General features: G+C 30.9%; 2 protein-coding genes across 2 annotated transcripts; one reads left to right on the plus strand and one right to left on the minus strand.

Moving 5' to 3' along the window:
- Positions 1 to 2,947: 2,947 nt before the first annotated feature.
- On the plus strand, positions 2,948 to 5,128 carry LOC113388232. The gene has a single exon (XM_026625631.1). It carries the CDS (start codon positions 2,948 to 2,950, stop codon positions 5,126 to 5,128), a length of 2,181 nt encoding a protein of 726 aa, XP_026481416.1.
- Positions 5,129 to 11,110: 5,982 nt separating this feature from the next.
- On the minus strand, positions 11,111 to 15,663 carry LOC113387951 (BTB/POZ domain-containing protein KCTD16-like). The gene is given in 4 exon segments (XM_026625331.1): positions 11,111 to 11,358; positions 13,506 to 13,680; positions 15,268 to 15,379; positions 15,382 to 15,663. Coding segments are annotated over 4 exon segments (693 nt in total). The 5' UTR covers positions 15,595 to 15,663; the 3' UTR covers positions 11,111 to 11,165.
- Between the last annotated feature and the right edge of the window lie 292 nt (positions 15,664 to 15,955).

Consider the following 15,955-nt stretch of genomic DNA (forward strand, 5'->3'; position numbering starts at 1 on the left):
CAATATAAACGATCAAAATAAATCAGATGAAAGAGTTAATCCATTAAATAATTTGATACGTTTCGAAGGTTGCGATATGGGCCCTTACACTATATTTGTTGAATCCAAGGACAAAAATATAGGCCGACTACACCCGATGGCCTTGGGAAAAATCATACATAATGCAGGGGCATATTTCAAATTTGGTTTGACAGAAGTTTCGGTTATAGGAAAAAATAAAGTAAAGATGGAATTTAAAAGCGCCAGGGTGGCGAACAAAATTCTAGATGACAAAATTTTAGAAAAAAATAATCTGAAGGCATACATCCCAAAATACCTACTTGCAAGGCATGGCATAATATTTGATGTGGATGCGAATCTCTCAGAACAAGAAATTATAAACGCCATTGAAACAGACATTCCGGTTATAGACGTGGTATGTTTAAGACCGAAAAATAATAATACAATAAAATACTCATCACAATGTGTCAAATTAACGTTTAGGGGCACAAGTTTACCGAATAAGGTAGCTATACATTCGGTAAAATGTGAGGTTCGACCGTTTGTACAGAAAGTGGTCCAATGCTACAAATGCTGTCGGTTCAATCACGTTAAGGACCAATGTAGAGGAAAAGAGAGATGTATGAAATGTTCCGGAGAACATAATGCGAAAATATGTATAGCATCCAAATTTCTATGTGCGTTGTGCAATGGGGATCACCCTGCAAATGATAAGAATGCACGGTATTTATTAAAAAAAAAAATTAAAGAAATTATGGCTTGGCAGAATCTAGCATACCATGAAGCCAGAAATATATTATATAAAGACAGCTATGCAAACAAGTCAAAAGCCGGATTCAGTTTCACGGGCAAAGATAAAGAATTTCCAGGTTTGTATGCAAAACCTGCATCTAGTACAGACAGCAAGATAACTAAAAATAGGTTCGACGCCCTTTCTGATTTAGAGGAGGAGGAGCAACCGGAATTTTTAAATCCGACAACCTTTCATAAACCTAAAAGAGCGACTTACAAAATTACCAAAAGCAATACTCCATTCAATTCTGGATCCTCAATAAAAAAACAGTCAGTGAAGGAACCTGTATCAAATAGAAATAACAAAACCGAATTTAACCTCAACCCAAGAAAAAGGTTAAAACCGAGCGTGGAACGTGAATCTGCAATAGTCGAAAATAATAGCAATGTTCAACAAGATGGTTCATTAAATTTCTTAAACGAATTCATTGAAAAAATTAAACATATATACATTCCTAGTAGCGCTGAACATTATAACCTGTTGTCAGAAATACTAAACAAAATGATGAGGTCCAAAGTTGGACCCGACAAACAAGTTTGATTTGGCTGTGAGCACAGTATATTACGTATGGAAGCTTAAAATTATTTAGTGATAATAACTTAAAAATAATAATAATAATGCTAAAAATTATTCAAATCAATATCAGATCTGTTTTTTCAAATAAGCTGCATCTAGAATCCTATTTAAACACCAACCATATAGATATCGTAATATTATCTGAAACATGGCTCAAAGATAATAATAGATTTCAGATATCTGGATACGCCTTTATATCAAAGAATAGGGAAGATGGTTATGGAGGAGTTGGAATACTTATCCACCGAAGATACCAATTTCAGACGTTAAATTTAAACAGTTTTATTACCAATAAAATTCAGATTTGTGGAATTAAGCTGGCCATACATAACATAACACTTAATATTGTGGCGATTTATTGTGCCCCCGGGCACAAGACAGGAACGGAATATTGGGTGTCGCTATTCCAGGAACTAAATCAACCGTTAATACTAGCAGGGGACTGTAATGCTCACCACATAAGTTTTGGAGGGTTAAAAAACAATAATGCAGGCATAAATCTTAGTGAAGCCATAAACTCAGAGGGTTTATGTCTTATGAATGACGGAACACCTACAATGATAAGAAGACACGATAGGAATCCTTCCGCGGTAGACTTAACAATATGCAGCCCATCAGTGATGATTAGGGCTGAATGGAGTGTATTAAATGAAACTCTAGGGTCTGATCATTTAGCAATTAGTATTAATGTTAAATTAGGCAATGATAATAAGTTTAAATACAATCATAGTCCAGTAAACAGATATCGGTGGAAAATTAAAGATGCAGATTGGTCAGGTTATGCGCAAACTGTAGACAGAATGTTGTCGAATACTAATCTCAACTCTAATCCGATGATTTCCTATTCCAAGTTTATTGAATGCATTAATAATGCAGCACTAATGAATATTCCAAAAACAAATCCGTATTTGGGTACGAAATATAGAAATAAATCAAATCCTTGGTGGGACGAGGAGTGCAACAAAGTGAAGAAAATAAAATCGGAAGCAATTAAGAAATACAAAGAAATACCAAACATAGACAATTATATAAAATACAAGCGAGCGGTAGCTAAGTGTCGATTTGTATTTAAAAAGAAAAAATACGATAAATGGACAGAGTTTTGTAACTCTTTCTCCAGAGACATGTCTTCACAACAAATCTGGCACCATATAAAGGTCATGAAAAATGGAGCCACTCGAACCAATGCATTTCCTAATAACTTAGCTGATCAGTTTCTTAACTCACTTACTCCGGATACGGTAATTAATGACGTCAACATACAGGACATGGAAAAAAATGACGAATTAGAAGGTCCCTTTACCATTGATGAATTACATTTGGCACTAAAAAGGAATAGTAATACTGCGCCGGGTAATGACAATATACATTACCCCATGCTAAGTAACCTATCAGATAAGGGGAAAAAAAATTCTACTGAAGGTCTTCAACGACATCTGGACTAAAGAGATTGCTGTAAAAGACTGGAGGACATATATCACAATACCAGTTCTAAAGCCTAATAAGGATGCAACAAAAATAGAATCATATCGGCCGATTTCTCTAGCGTCATGTATGTCCAAAACATTCGAACGCTTAATGAAAAGAAGAATCGAGTGGTGGCTCGAGAATAAGAAGAAATTGCCAAGTTACATGCAAGGTTTCAGAAACAAAAGAGGCACGTATGATGTTCTAACTAGTTTCGTCTATGAAATTCACAACAACCTGGCCAAGAAAAATTGTGTATTGACTATCAACTTGGATTTGGAGAACGCATACAACAGGGTTCAAATACCGATTTTAATAAACATTCTATATGAATTAAAACTCCCTAAGAGATTTATTGTTCACATTTATCACTTATTGAAAGATCGAAAATTAGTCCTCAGATGTAAAGATACACATTATGGGCCACGGTATATGTCGGAAGGCTTACCTCAGGGTTCTGTCCTTAGTCCCTTGTTGTTCAACGTATACACGGCACACCTTCAAAATGAGATTGGCCAGGACGCTCGGATCATGCAATATGCAGATGATCTAATATTATCACATAGTGGAGTGTCATTAAATGATGTGATCAAAAAAATGGATCAGACCATGACGTCATTTGGAAAATGGACCACATCACTGGGATTTTCAATCTCCGAGAATAAAAGTGCAGTATCGTTTTTCACCAGACAAAGGAATTCTATTGCGATGGAGTCAATAAAATTAGGTAGATACACCTTAAAAATACAAACTACCACAAAATGTCTGGGTTTGACTATAGATAACAAATTACGATGGGGTCCACATTTGGAAAATCTGTCAAGAAAATGTGAAGATGCATTAAATATCTTGAGAGTATTAAATCACATGATGTATGGCGCTGACGTGAAGGTTGCAATCAGGATATATAAACAGCTTATATTATCTAAACTTGATTATGGCTGCTTCATTTATGGGGATGCAAGTAAAAATCTACTACGCAAACTGGATACCCTGCAAAATAAAGCTATAAGGTATTGCCTGGGAGTTTTGCGTTCAACGCCCATTAACGCCTTACATGTGGAAGCACACATAATGCCTCTGCATTTGAGGAGGAAACTGTTAGCAACGAAATTCGTTATTGACAGAATAAGGTCCAACAACGTAGAGGTGATACAAAAAATTAGTAGTGCTAACAACTGTCAGAACAGACAATATTGGCAGAATAAGAAGAAACCTATACTTATGTCAGTGATCTCAGAAACTGAATACAAATGCAAGCCATTAGAAGAACAAAACAAAGCAACAAAATTCTACTTCAACTATGAAATCACGACTACAAACCTTCAAAATATCATACAGACGGAATTTTGTAATATATATAGCAGTCCAATTGATTGGGGGTATAGATTAGAAATTGAAGATAAAATTAAAAACACGTTTCCGGACTTCGAGGTTTTCTTCACAGATGGTTCAAAAGGTCCTGAGGGCGTAGGTGCTTGCATCTATCATCAGAACACTAACTTATATACTAAATATAAGTTAGATATAAATGCGTCGATTTATACAGCTGAAATGTACGCCATAAACAAATGTATTCGGAACATCGCCTCACTTAGCTTGGAGAAAGCCGTTGTATTCAGTGATAGCCGATCATCTTTAGAGAGCCTGCTATCTATAGGCAGGGACCCAAGTTTTTTAGTGTTAGATACTCTTAATCATATACATAACATACTCTCGAAAAGAAAATCCGTTTACTTAATTTGGATCAAGAGTCATATTGGAGTAACAGGGAATGAAGCTGCTGACAAAGGAGCAAAAGATGCAATAAACACGGGTATAATCGTAGAAGATGGAATATCCCACCAAGATATCAAAAACCTATTTAAGGCAAAGATATACAAGGAGTGGCAATTGGAATTCCAAGAGTCAAGTCGTGAAAAAGGACAGTTTTATGCAGCCATACAAGAACAAATTCCTGTCAGACCATGGTTTGACAAATTTACGAGGAGTCGTCATTTTTACTGCATTTTTAATCGTCTGAGAACCAATCACACCTTTACGCCTTTCCACTTGAATAGGATCGGAATTAACATCAATCCGTATTGTCATTGTCTTGGCGAAGCAAATAATGCAGATGCCAATCACCTAATTATGGAGTGTAGACATATGGAGGAAAAAAGAGAAAAACTATGGAATAAATTAACAAAACTGAGGATCCCACTTCCCACAAACCTGAGACTGATGTTGGCAGACACTGTAACTTATGATGCTATATACGAGTATATATGTGAAACTAGATTAATGGTATAGAGATTCAACATGTGTAATTAAAATTAGGTGTATATGTATATTGATGTGTCTTTGTGTATGTATATGCGTGTATATATATATATGTATATGTATGTGTGTATATATATATATATAGGTGTGTGAATGAGTATGTATGCATGTGGATTTATATATATGTATATGTATAATAGTCTTAATTTTTGTAGATGTGAAATTCTATAGACAATGGCCAATGTACAAGCTTACAAAGCCAATAAAAAATAAATAAAAAAAAAAAAAAACCTTCACTCTGGCAAATGCGTGAATAATGAAAAATAGTAAATAAAAAAGTAAATTCAGTTTTGAAAAGCAATTTTACAAGAGATAAATGAATAATTATTTTAACTCTACTGATGAATATTTCTGACAAAATATCACATCAAGGTTATATACAGTGTTATCTCTTTAAAAAACGTACACATGAAATTTATATTGTGCTTAGTTCGATAGTTGGTTGTTTGATATGTTTTATGTATTGGGATGCAGTTTATTTGTTTTAGACTTTTTACCCGCGCACTATATGAAAAGTTTGCATATAATCGGTACCAATATTTATAGAAAGAATATTGGTTATTATTTTTTAATAATGATATCTATATGAGAAGTATACATTTTAAAAAATATATATAATTTAAAAAAATAAAATGATATGAGTTAAAATTTAATTACCAAGCAATATAGACATATGTATTTATTTTTCATCAAAAGTCTCGCCATCTCTGATAACAACAAATTTTAATAGAGTCTCCTATTTAATTCTGTAAAATTGTAATTAAAACACTAAGTGTTCAAATGATTTTTTATTATCTTGAATTATAACTTAATTCCTTGTGATCTAGATAAAACAAAAATCTAAACCCAAACAGGCGTTTTATCTTTTCAGACATTTATTTCTGAGACCGAACTCATTAAAAATGTTTATGCGTTGTGTTAAACAGTTTAAAGGAACTTTTCCTTGGTTTTGAAGAATCTTTAAACGTGAAATTTCATAAAACAGGTATTTCTTGAGTTATAAGTTACTCAAGACCGAAACACCGAAATAGAACTACCATGCCCATTGATACATAGCCGAGCCATATCAAACCAACATAAAAGTTTGATTGGGTACTAAAATTTTGTGTAAATAGCAAGTTTTAATGTAGAACACGGTTACGAAAGGATCGTCTAAATAAATTTCTAGTAATTAAATTTATTGAAACAATCAATTTTCAAATTTGTTTTGATCTATATTGTTTTATAGGTATAATTATCAAAAAAGTAGATGCTTTTAATATCATCTTGCCCATAAAATATTGAATTTGACTCATATTCAATTCAATTTGACTTAAAATAATTAGTAACTGTCTAAACCACCACCGCTATCTCAAAAACCAGTAAATTTAAGAAATAATATTTGAAAGTAGAGATCAAAAGATGTATAAACAGCCATCACCTTAGCGTTGCTATGGAGAGATAAATGGCAATGTTTGAAAGTCCATAACAAAAATATTTTCATTCGTTATTAGTTTTCTTAGTTGTGAGCTCTGTTATTTAGTTCACGAGATCTTAATATAATTTTCAAGTGCACTTTATTTAATTGTTTTTATAATATGTATTGCTAACTTTAAATTTAAGTGAGTAGGGTAAAAAGGACAACTGAACTATTACCTTGACAAAGGTGTAAGTAATAAAAAAATTGAATCAAGTTAAAAATAGCAATTTTACAAGAGATAAATTAAATAAATATTTATTCCAACTCCGCTGATTAATATTTCTGATGAAGTACCAGATCAAAGACTAATTCTGTAAAAAATGTATCCATGAAATTTATATTTTGCATTCGTTGAATAAAGTAGCCATTATTGCGCAAAATTTCTTAAAAATTAAAAGTAAGACGTTGGACCGGTTCGTCTCCTGGCCGTCCCATTTTAGTCCGCCTAAGGGGTAAAAAGGACCAGTTGTCATTTTTGTAAAACAGCAAAAAACATGCACATTTCTACACTGATGAATTATCTAGGAGTTCTACTGAACTTAGTCAGATAGTTGTTTGTTTGATATGTGTTCGTTTGGTTTTCACAATATAATTGCTCAAAGTCAAATTGAACCTTTGTGCCTCGCTTGCCTCAAGTATTATTCTGCAAAAATACATAATGTCTTTGAAACAAAAGTTAGAAACAACTTGTATAAACATTCGTACCTAATTAACATCGTAGATTGATATAATAAATTTATTACTAGTTAGTGATATATTTTTTGTTTCATCATAAGTGCTTTACTCATAGTTAAAAAAATCAATAAAATTTAAATAAAAATAAATTAAATATTTTTTGGATAATGAGCTTCAGTATATTTCTTTTAAAATTGTACATAAATTTAACATATAGTATTATCTCAATAGCATAACAAATCTTAAGTAACATAAAAATTATTTAGTGAACTACTATGAGTATACCTATCGTGTGCTGTAACATAATATCATTCTACAATGGGTTAAAAATAAACGCATCGATTCAATTTATCGATGACAACCTTTTAAAATTTTAATACAAATATTTTTTCGATTAGATGCCTATGCATTTAAACTATTTTAGGAAGAATATTTTCAATCGTTACGACTTTAAACCTATTTTCATACTAGATTATAGGGTCATACCAATATGATATTAAGACTGCTTGCATGAGTGATTATTGTAAAAAAATGTAATATGTAATATTTTTAACCATAAACTTGTTTGACTGATATAACAACAAATTGGCAAAAAAAATTATACATAAATGGCTCACTTTTAGTCACCATGATTTGATCACATATGCAAGCAATCTTATTGCAGTAATAGAAGTACTTCATGAAAACATTTCACAACTTTTTGAATGACTATATTAGAAATCATCAATACTTTAAATATTTACAATAAATTATATTTGGCAACATTAAAACAGTTATTTAAATATATAGTTAAAACAGTTATTTTAATATTTCATATTTATCTATATAGGTTTTTGACTCTACTTGGCAATATGTATTGAAATAGTTTTAATGATTTTCGAAGATATGATAACTACTTAAATACAGCACTTGCATATAATATGATTATATAATTTATCACTAAAAGTTTCTTAAATAATATCACTAATGGTCCAGGTTTAATGGATTTATATTTTCTACTTTCATTTATAAGTAACTTCAATTATTTTCTCTCTTTTTTTAAATATTTTATACAATTTAAATAATCTAGAAATCCAATTATATATCTTTCATAAATATTTACATTAATTCATTTGTTTAGTAATTGGTCTTTCAATAATTATAAATTATATTTCCAAAACTAACGTAATTTAATTTTGGAAAACTTTGGGTAAGAAATATGTGTTTTTATATTAGTCGATGAACTTTCAAATCGTTTTATATAAAATGGATTGAGATAAATTGAGAATGGCATGGGATTAGTCATTATAAAATAAACAATAAGTATATTAACCCATTCCACTCGGATGGCGCCGCTCCGGCGGCAAAATTCATATAAATCTCGGAATTAGCGAGTGGAAAAGGTTAGACTGTAATATTAAGTCGATTGCAATAAAAATAATGAAAATTTTAAAATATGGTATTTGTGGCAAAATGGTGTACATGACTTTCACAATCATAATTAAATTGCATTTTTTCTTCGCCATTTTATTTTTGTTTTGATATTATTTTTGAACCTCGGACAATAAAATCGGTCAATGTGAGTATGTAGAAATTTTATCTGAATATAATTAATTACCCACTAAAGTTCGTAAATTTAACATGACTATTCTGTCATCATTTGTGTCCAGGAATTTTTAATTAGTTTTAAATTTTTACTTTAGTTGTGTCCAGGAATTTTTAATTAGTTTTAAAATACAAACAAATTTAACCCAAAAACTGCATAGCTACACAAAGATCTCTCAATCCTTCCATATCAAACCAGTCATATTCGATTCACCAGTCGATTTGTTTAAATTTTGAACGTGAGTCATTATATTTTTGAGTATTACTATTCTGTTTTGACTATTATTACTATTCTGTCATTGGAGTTTAGGAATTTTTAATTAATTTTAATTTTACTGTTAAAATACAAACAAATTTAACCCAAAAACTGTCTAGCTACACAAAGATCTCTTTAATCCTTCCATATCAAAGCAGTCATATTCGATTCACCAGTCAATTTGTTTAAATTTTGAACGTGAGTCATTATATTTTTGAATATTAATATTTAATTCTGCGTAATTCAATAGTTGTTAAGGATCTATAAATCACTCTCTATTATTTTACTTATAATGTGCGTTCATATACCCAAAGCTTAAAACAAGATTTGATTTTCCATCAGCCAACCCATATCGATTTGGCATCTATCTACTTACAGTTCAAGAAATTGTTCGACTTCTGAGCCGCAGATTTAGTATTTGATTGATAAGGGTATAATCAGGGTATGATTAGCAGTTCTTTGTTAGTATCACGAGTTACAATATAATATAATCAATTTCATAAGGTGACCATACGTCCCAATATTTGTCCCGGCTTTAGATTTTTTGTCCTGGATTGTCCAGGGTTTTCAAAAAGTATAGATTTAAATTGAATCTTCGCAATTGTCAATAATAAAATTGCAACTACTCATGAAGTATCTGAAAATGTTATATACAACGAGTATGCTTGTATCAAACAATACGTTATGAATGAGAAAATTTCCGAATACAAAATTCCAAAGGCAGATTAATATTGCTTCTCGCATTAATGATAAAAAATACTGTCCCGGTTTTAACAAAAAAAAATGGTCACCTTATATTTCATCAATCATTCATGAAAACGTAGCGCGTCTTCGAAGGACTCCCTGGGAACTCCCATGTAAAAATTGATTTGGTAGTCCTAAGAAATGACAAAGATTTCTCAAAAACTGAAAAAAATGCATAAAACCGAAAGAAATATTTATTTGTTATAATTTTCTAAAAACTTTTCAAACAAATTAAATTAAATCTCTACTTGTATTTTTTTGCTGACTTTAGTTTTATTATAAAGATTCTTCTGTTGGTTATGAAAAATTGGGTAGGTACGTTCCTGATCATTCATTTAATTGAATAACAAATATTATTTTGTAAAATTACACTATAAACGAAAATTAAATTAAAACTATCCCAAATGTTATTGGTGTCATGAAAACAAACTCCTTCTATATAAAACAATAATTATCCCAATCTGGACATACGGAATTGAGCTATGGGCGTACGCAAGCAATTCAAATATAAAAATAATTCAAAGAGGGCAATCAAAAATTTTAAGATGCATTGTGAACGCACTCTGGCATATTATAAATGACGATCTACATAAAGACTTAGAAATAAAAACTATTAATGAAACAATTAAAGAAAAAATAAATACCAAGAAAAATTACCAGGTCACTCAAACAAATATTTAAAAGATCTAAGTGAGGAATCTCCTACTCGAAGATTGAAAAAAAATGGCCATACGATCTTCAATGAAATGTCAAAAAAATAAAAAAGAGATATCTCATAGGAGATAATCTCTTTAAGTATAAATACAGGTTTAAGCATATTGTCTTAAAAAATTATTTATTATGTTTAAAAAAAATTAAATTATAAATAAAATGCACATTTAGTACAAATTTCCTCACTGTGTTAAATCTCCTTGTATTATACTCTTGATAGATCTGCATTCATGTGCATGCAAATATATACATATTCTATACGTAATAATTCATTTTTTTATGAACAATCATTTTGTGTTATTTCATATACCTTACAGGTATCAATATGACTTGATATTATATTATTCAGGATCAAATGAACCTGAAGTTGAAAAAACTGTTTAAAAATAGGTGAAATTTTGAATTCGTTTTATCCTACAAAAAATCACTTTTCTCACTATTTATATTAAAAATTTCTATTACTTGAATCTGATCTTTGAATTCAAATTTTTCAGATATATTGCGAACTCACTACACTTTTCACTTGAATCACGATATCACTAATAAAGAGCCCATGATATCACTGACGAATTTAAAACTTATTCGCGAATAAATACGAATTCATTATAATGGTTCCAGCGATTTTCTTCTGCGTCCATTCCTGGTTTAAGTTCGGCGGCTGAGCCTGCTGTTCCTGAACCACAGCTGCCAACCATTCTAAAGCCTTGTTCGAGCAGCATGTCGAAGGCTTGTTCTAAGAAAGAATGCTTTAGGAAGAAACGTGATGTGTACCTGTTAACAAAAAAATAGTAAAAGCAATTGTTAGTTCTTAGTTATTGTGCACATTTATATACCAAACAAGTACTTAATGAAATGGCTCATTGTTTTATATATTTATGATTGCACGACCTCGGCGAATATAAAAACATTATAAGAGGCCGTCAATTCATCATATGAGGCTTAAAACAGAAGGCAAGGGTTCGACAAAAACTCACGAAATACCACGTCGGGGAAGGAGGGTCCAGTAAGATATCGCGTGTATTTATCAAATTCCCGTAGTGTAAGTTATAATAATCGTCGAAAATGAAAATTGTTACATATCTTTAAGTTTCAGAGGTCTCTGAACATTTTGGCATACCTCATAAAAAATGGATGTGTGTATGTGTGTGTGTGCGTGTGTGTATGTGCATGTGCATGGCATGGCATGTGTGAATACAATTTTTCGTCAACGTTTTGGGCGTAAGAATTAACCGATTTGAATGGTTCAAACGAAACGAAAGAAGGGTTGTATCACCAAGAGGCTGAGGGGGTTCCAAAATTCTTTAAAAATCGATCACGTGATTAATGGACGTCCTCTAAATATAGAAAAAAATTCCGACTTCATTCAAACGAACGTTAATGGAGCATAAAAAAGAGGACCATTTCCAATACAAACTGAAGAGTAATAAACGATGAAAGGTTAATATATATGGTCAAGAAATAAAAGATCGTTTGAGAATTTTTAGTCCCATTCTCGATCTCTCAATGGTTCTCTTCTCTTCATTTCAACAAAGGATTTCCGCAGAAAACTTATTGAAAAGGCGTAACTTTAATTAGATAGCTCTGTACATCAAGCTACTAACCCAACAAAAATATGGTTTGTATAGAATATGAAATGTTATGCTTTTCTCAATGTTGAAAATAAAATTATACATTCTTTATCTTATAAAGTAATAATTTAACCCTTTCGACTCGGATGCTCGGATAAAATTCATATAAATCTCGGAATTCGCGAGTGGAAAGTATTATATCAGGCCCAAAATGCTTATCAAGTTTATGTTCGGTTCCAAATATTATATATATATATATATATATTATATATATATATATATATATATATACATAATACTATATTCTAGTTATAAAAGCTGTATTTTATTTTAAAATAATATCGTGCAAAATTAACTATTTCAAAAAAATTTAAGCTAATTGATCAACCAAATGACGGCTTGTATTGACTTATATAACTGTTCAATAAAATAAAAAAAAATTGCGTTTTCGAAAAAAATGAATCAATTTAGGAAATTAAAACAATCGTCAAGATGTTAGTTGGAGAATTAGTTAAGGGGGTATTCTAGTGTAGAAATTCAAAAAAATCCAACTTTTTTTTATTTCATATTTCCAAAGTTTAAATATCTAAGAATATGAGTACGAGAAGGTTTTTGAATTATTTTCGGAGATATAGGTATTTTACTGACTCGGTCTCCATACTGGTTTGACTTCAGGCAAAACTTTAAATGCGTTTTTCTCAGAACAGGCTTTTTCAGTACTGTTGACACGATTTCGCGAGTTTTAAATGACTCGCTTCACTTGAAATGTTCAAAGAGTCTTATTTATAGACCTATCTAGAGCCCGAACTAGGATTATCCCCAAATTCCAATATTTACTATTTTTAAAAAATTCGAGAAACTCAAAAAACAGTAAGAAAAACACTTTTTGTTTAAAACAGTCGCCAATTTGTAAAAAAGAATTTTTTTATTCATCGCTAGTTCGGGCGCTTGCGACATCATTGTAGATTAATAATCTTTTTATTTTTTGCATTTCCGATGGCTAGGAGGGCTGAAACCATGTCAAGACTGAGGTGCCAATTTTTTGAGACCACCCACTTTATCAGCTGCCAGTTTTCCAATTTTTAACTATTTTATTTTTTAATTTTTATTTTGTATTTTAATAATATTAATAAACAAGTGGTAAAAAAATGGATAGTAAAAACATTCATTGCTTGCTTTTACGACACTTTAAAAATGACCTAAAATTCATCGCTCTGCACTATAATACCCCCTTAAAATACTTATTCAAAAATATTCAAAGTCAAAGTTTAGAGTATTAGATCACAATTCAAGCATTTAACTTTAGACAATAAATTTATATATATTTGTAATAATCTTTCATAATATTACCTGTCCGTAAGTCCATGATCTGGATCTCTAGATTCATTTAGTGTGTCACCAAATACATCGCGACAGAGGGTAACTCGTCCACAAACAAGAATTCGGGATAATTTACGGAATTTAACATCTGCCAAACCATCCCTGCCAAATGCAAAGCTTCCACGGTAACCGACTGTTATGCATCCTGAAACAAATAAGAAAAATTTCAATTACTATTTTGAAATATTGAATATTATTTTATTACGAGATCAATGCATCTGTGCAATTAACCTATGATTGTCTAAACGGTTTGAACGTCTTTTCAATTTGATAAATATTTCTTACATACAAATGGGCACATACAAACTATACTACAAACGCATGTACTCATGTACATGCAATATTTTATATGGACAAGAAGTCTTGAATCATTATATCATGTTAACTGAGTTGAATGTACCAATGGCAATTAGAAAATTTAAATATAAATGCAGAAAATATACCGAAATACCTCAACAAGAAATAAACTTATTTATACCATATACACACATTCTATTCCAGTTTTTCATAAGACATGCCAAAATGTTCAGAGGTTCCTAAAACGTAAAGATTTGCAAAAATGTTTGGATTTAAAAAAAAATCAGGTAAAAGATATATTACTATACTCCTTTCTCCCCACGTAATAATTTGTGATTTTTAGGGATTTTTGGAACCCCCTCCACCAAACATCACGTGTATTTTCAGTTATGAAAAAAATTTGTAATTTTTTTTATTTCATTTGAAAATGTTTGGATTTAAAAAAAATCAGGTAAAAAATATATTACTATACCCTTTTCTCCCCACGTAATAATTTGTGATTTTTTGTCAAACCCTCCCTCCCCCTAAAAACTTTACGTAATTATTGGCGCTCTCTAAAAATGCATTATATTGCTAATTGTCGTTTTTGTACCACACAATTTATCATTTTTGCCAAAAGTCATTCACAACTTTTATGTACCGTACTATATTACTTGCCTAATGCATAAATGTATATATTTTTAGAATGTGATCTGTAAGTGTTTGTTGATATTTATGAATAGAAATAGATCGTTCATATTCCCATATACCAATCAAAATCATCATAACGCTGCAAAACTTATATAATTAATCAAAATTTATAAACCGCACAAGAAAAGTAATGTAACAAAATGCATAAATGTGATAAACAATGATAAAATAAAAATCACAAAATATATATTAAATTATGATATGCATATAAATTCAAACGAACAAAACATTGATTTAATTTCTAAATACCCATGCTGCGGCTACCATAATGTTTGAACCGGAGTTGCAACAAGTGGTACTTATTCTGAAATGCGATTACGTGCTCCAAAAAATTAAGAAAACGTTCATAATATTTCATACATATAAATATAAATATTAAATTAACAGCAAAATTATGAACCCTGTGTACATGGGTATAAATATTTTAAGACTGTGAAATGCTTATGTAATTATTATTTGTGGTTCCATACACATTTTTCCACATCGTTAATTATACATCTTGTAAAATATAACTAAGTAAATTTATTGTGCATCAATAGTTGGTCAATATGTCTTTCTCAAGATTCTAGTACGATTGTTGTTATTGTACTTGGTCTTGGAATTCAAAAGCATTTGCAAATTTAGTGACTTTAACATTTACAATTAATTTCACGTACAGAAGAATAATATAGTATATTTCATTTTAGTAATTATATGTCACTAATTTACTTAAAATAAATAATTTCATTTTACGAATTGTTCTTACCTCCTTGTGGGTCGCATCCGCCAGGCGTCAAGAGCCGCACCAGACCATCCAGTCGAAAATGTGTGGCCTCCTTCCGCAAACGAGCTTTTTCTCTAAATCCTTCGGGTAGGTTTTTAATGTGCCATCTCTTAAAAAGTCGAGCACGTACCGAAAAAGCACACCATCTCGGTCTAAAAACTTTCTGCCTTTCGCATCACTTGGAAGGTTGCTACCCCCAGAGGAGAAGTCTTCGTGCAATCTGGATCCTTCACAACTGGTCAAAGTGGATAAGGAAGCACTATAGTGCACACCACCGACGTTCAACTCGACTATCGTTTCACCAGACATTTTAAGTAATTTTGGTTTAATTCGATATAGTAATAGATGATTTGTTTTAATGAATCATTGTAACCACACTGTTAGATTTTGTTTGTTTTTAAAATATAAACTTCATATGGTACCAAATTGGCATACCAAATATAACACACAAACTTGGAGTCCTAAATAGTCATATCATATAAGCAAATGTATTATAAATATTGGCACTGATTAAAACCAAGACAGTTCTCGGATTGCACAATCTTTACCAGCATAAACTGGAAATTACTACTAATCACAATAATGACCCATCCAACAACTGATAAATAACACTGCAACTTGAAGAATCAAATGTCGACAAATCTGGTTGATGTATTTAATTAGTTTTGGT

This window comes from Ctenocephalides felis, unplaced genomic scaffold (assembly GCF_003426905.1).
Source record: "Ctenocephalides felis isolate EL2017-DRISC unplaced genomic scaffold, ASM342690v1 CF-g0.4_SCAFFOLD_03572, whole genome shotgun sequence".
Taxonomy (NCBI): Eukaryota; Metazoa; Arthropoda; class Insecta; order Siphonaptera; family Pulicidae; genus Ctenocephalides; species Ctenocephalides felis.

Excerpts from the sequence above, each read along its gene's own strand:
- LOC113388232 (XM_026625631.1), top strand. The coding sequence starts at position 2,948 with ATGAAAAGAAGAATCGAGTGGTGGCTCGAGAATAAGAAGAAATTGCCA.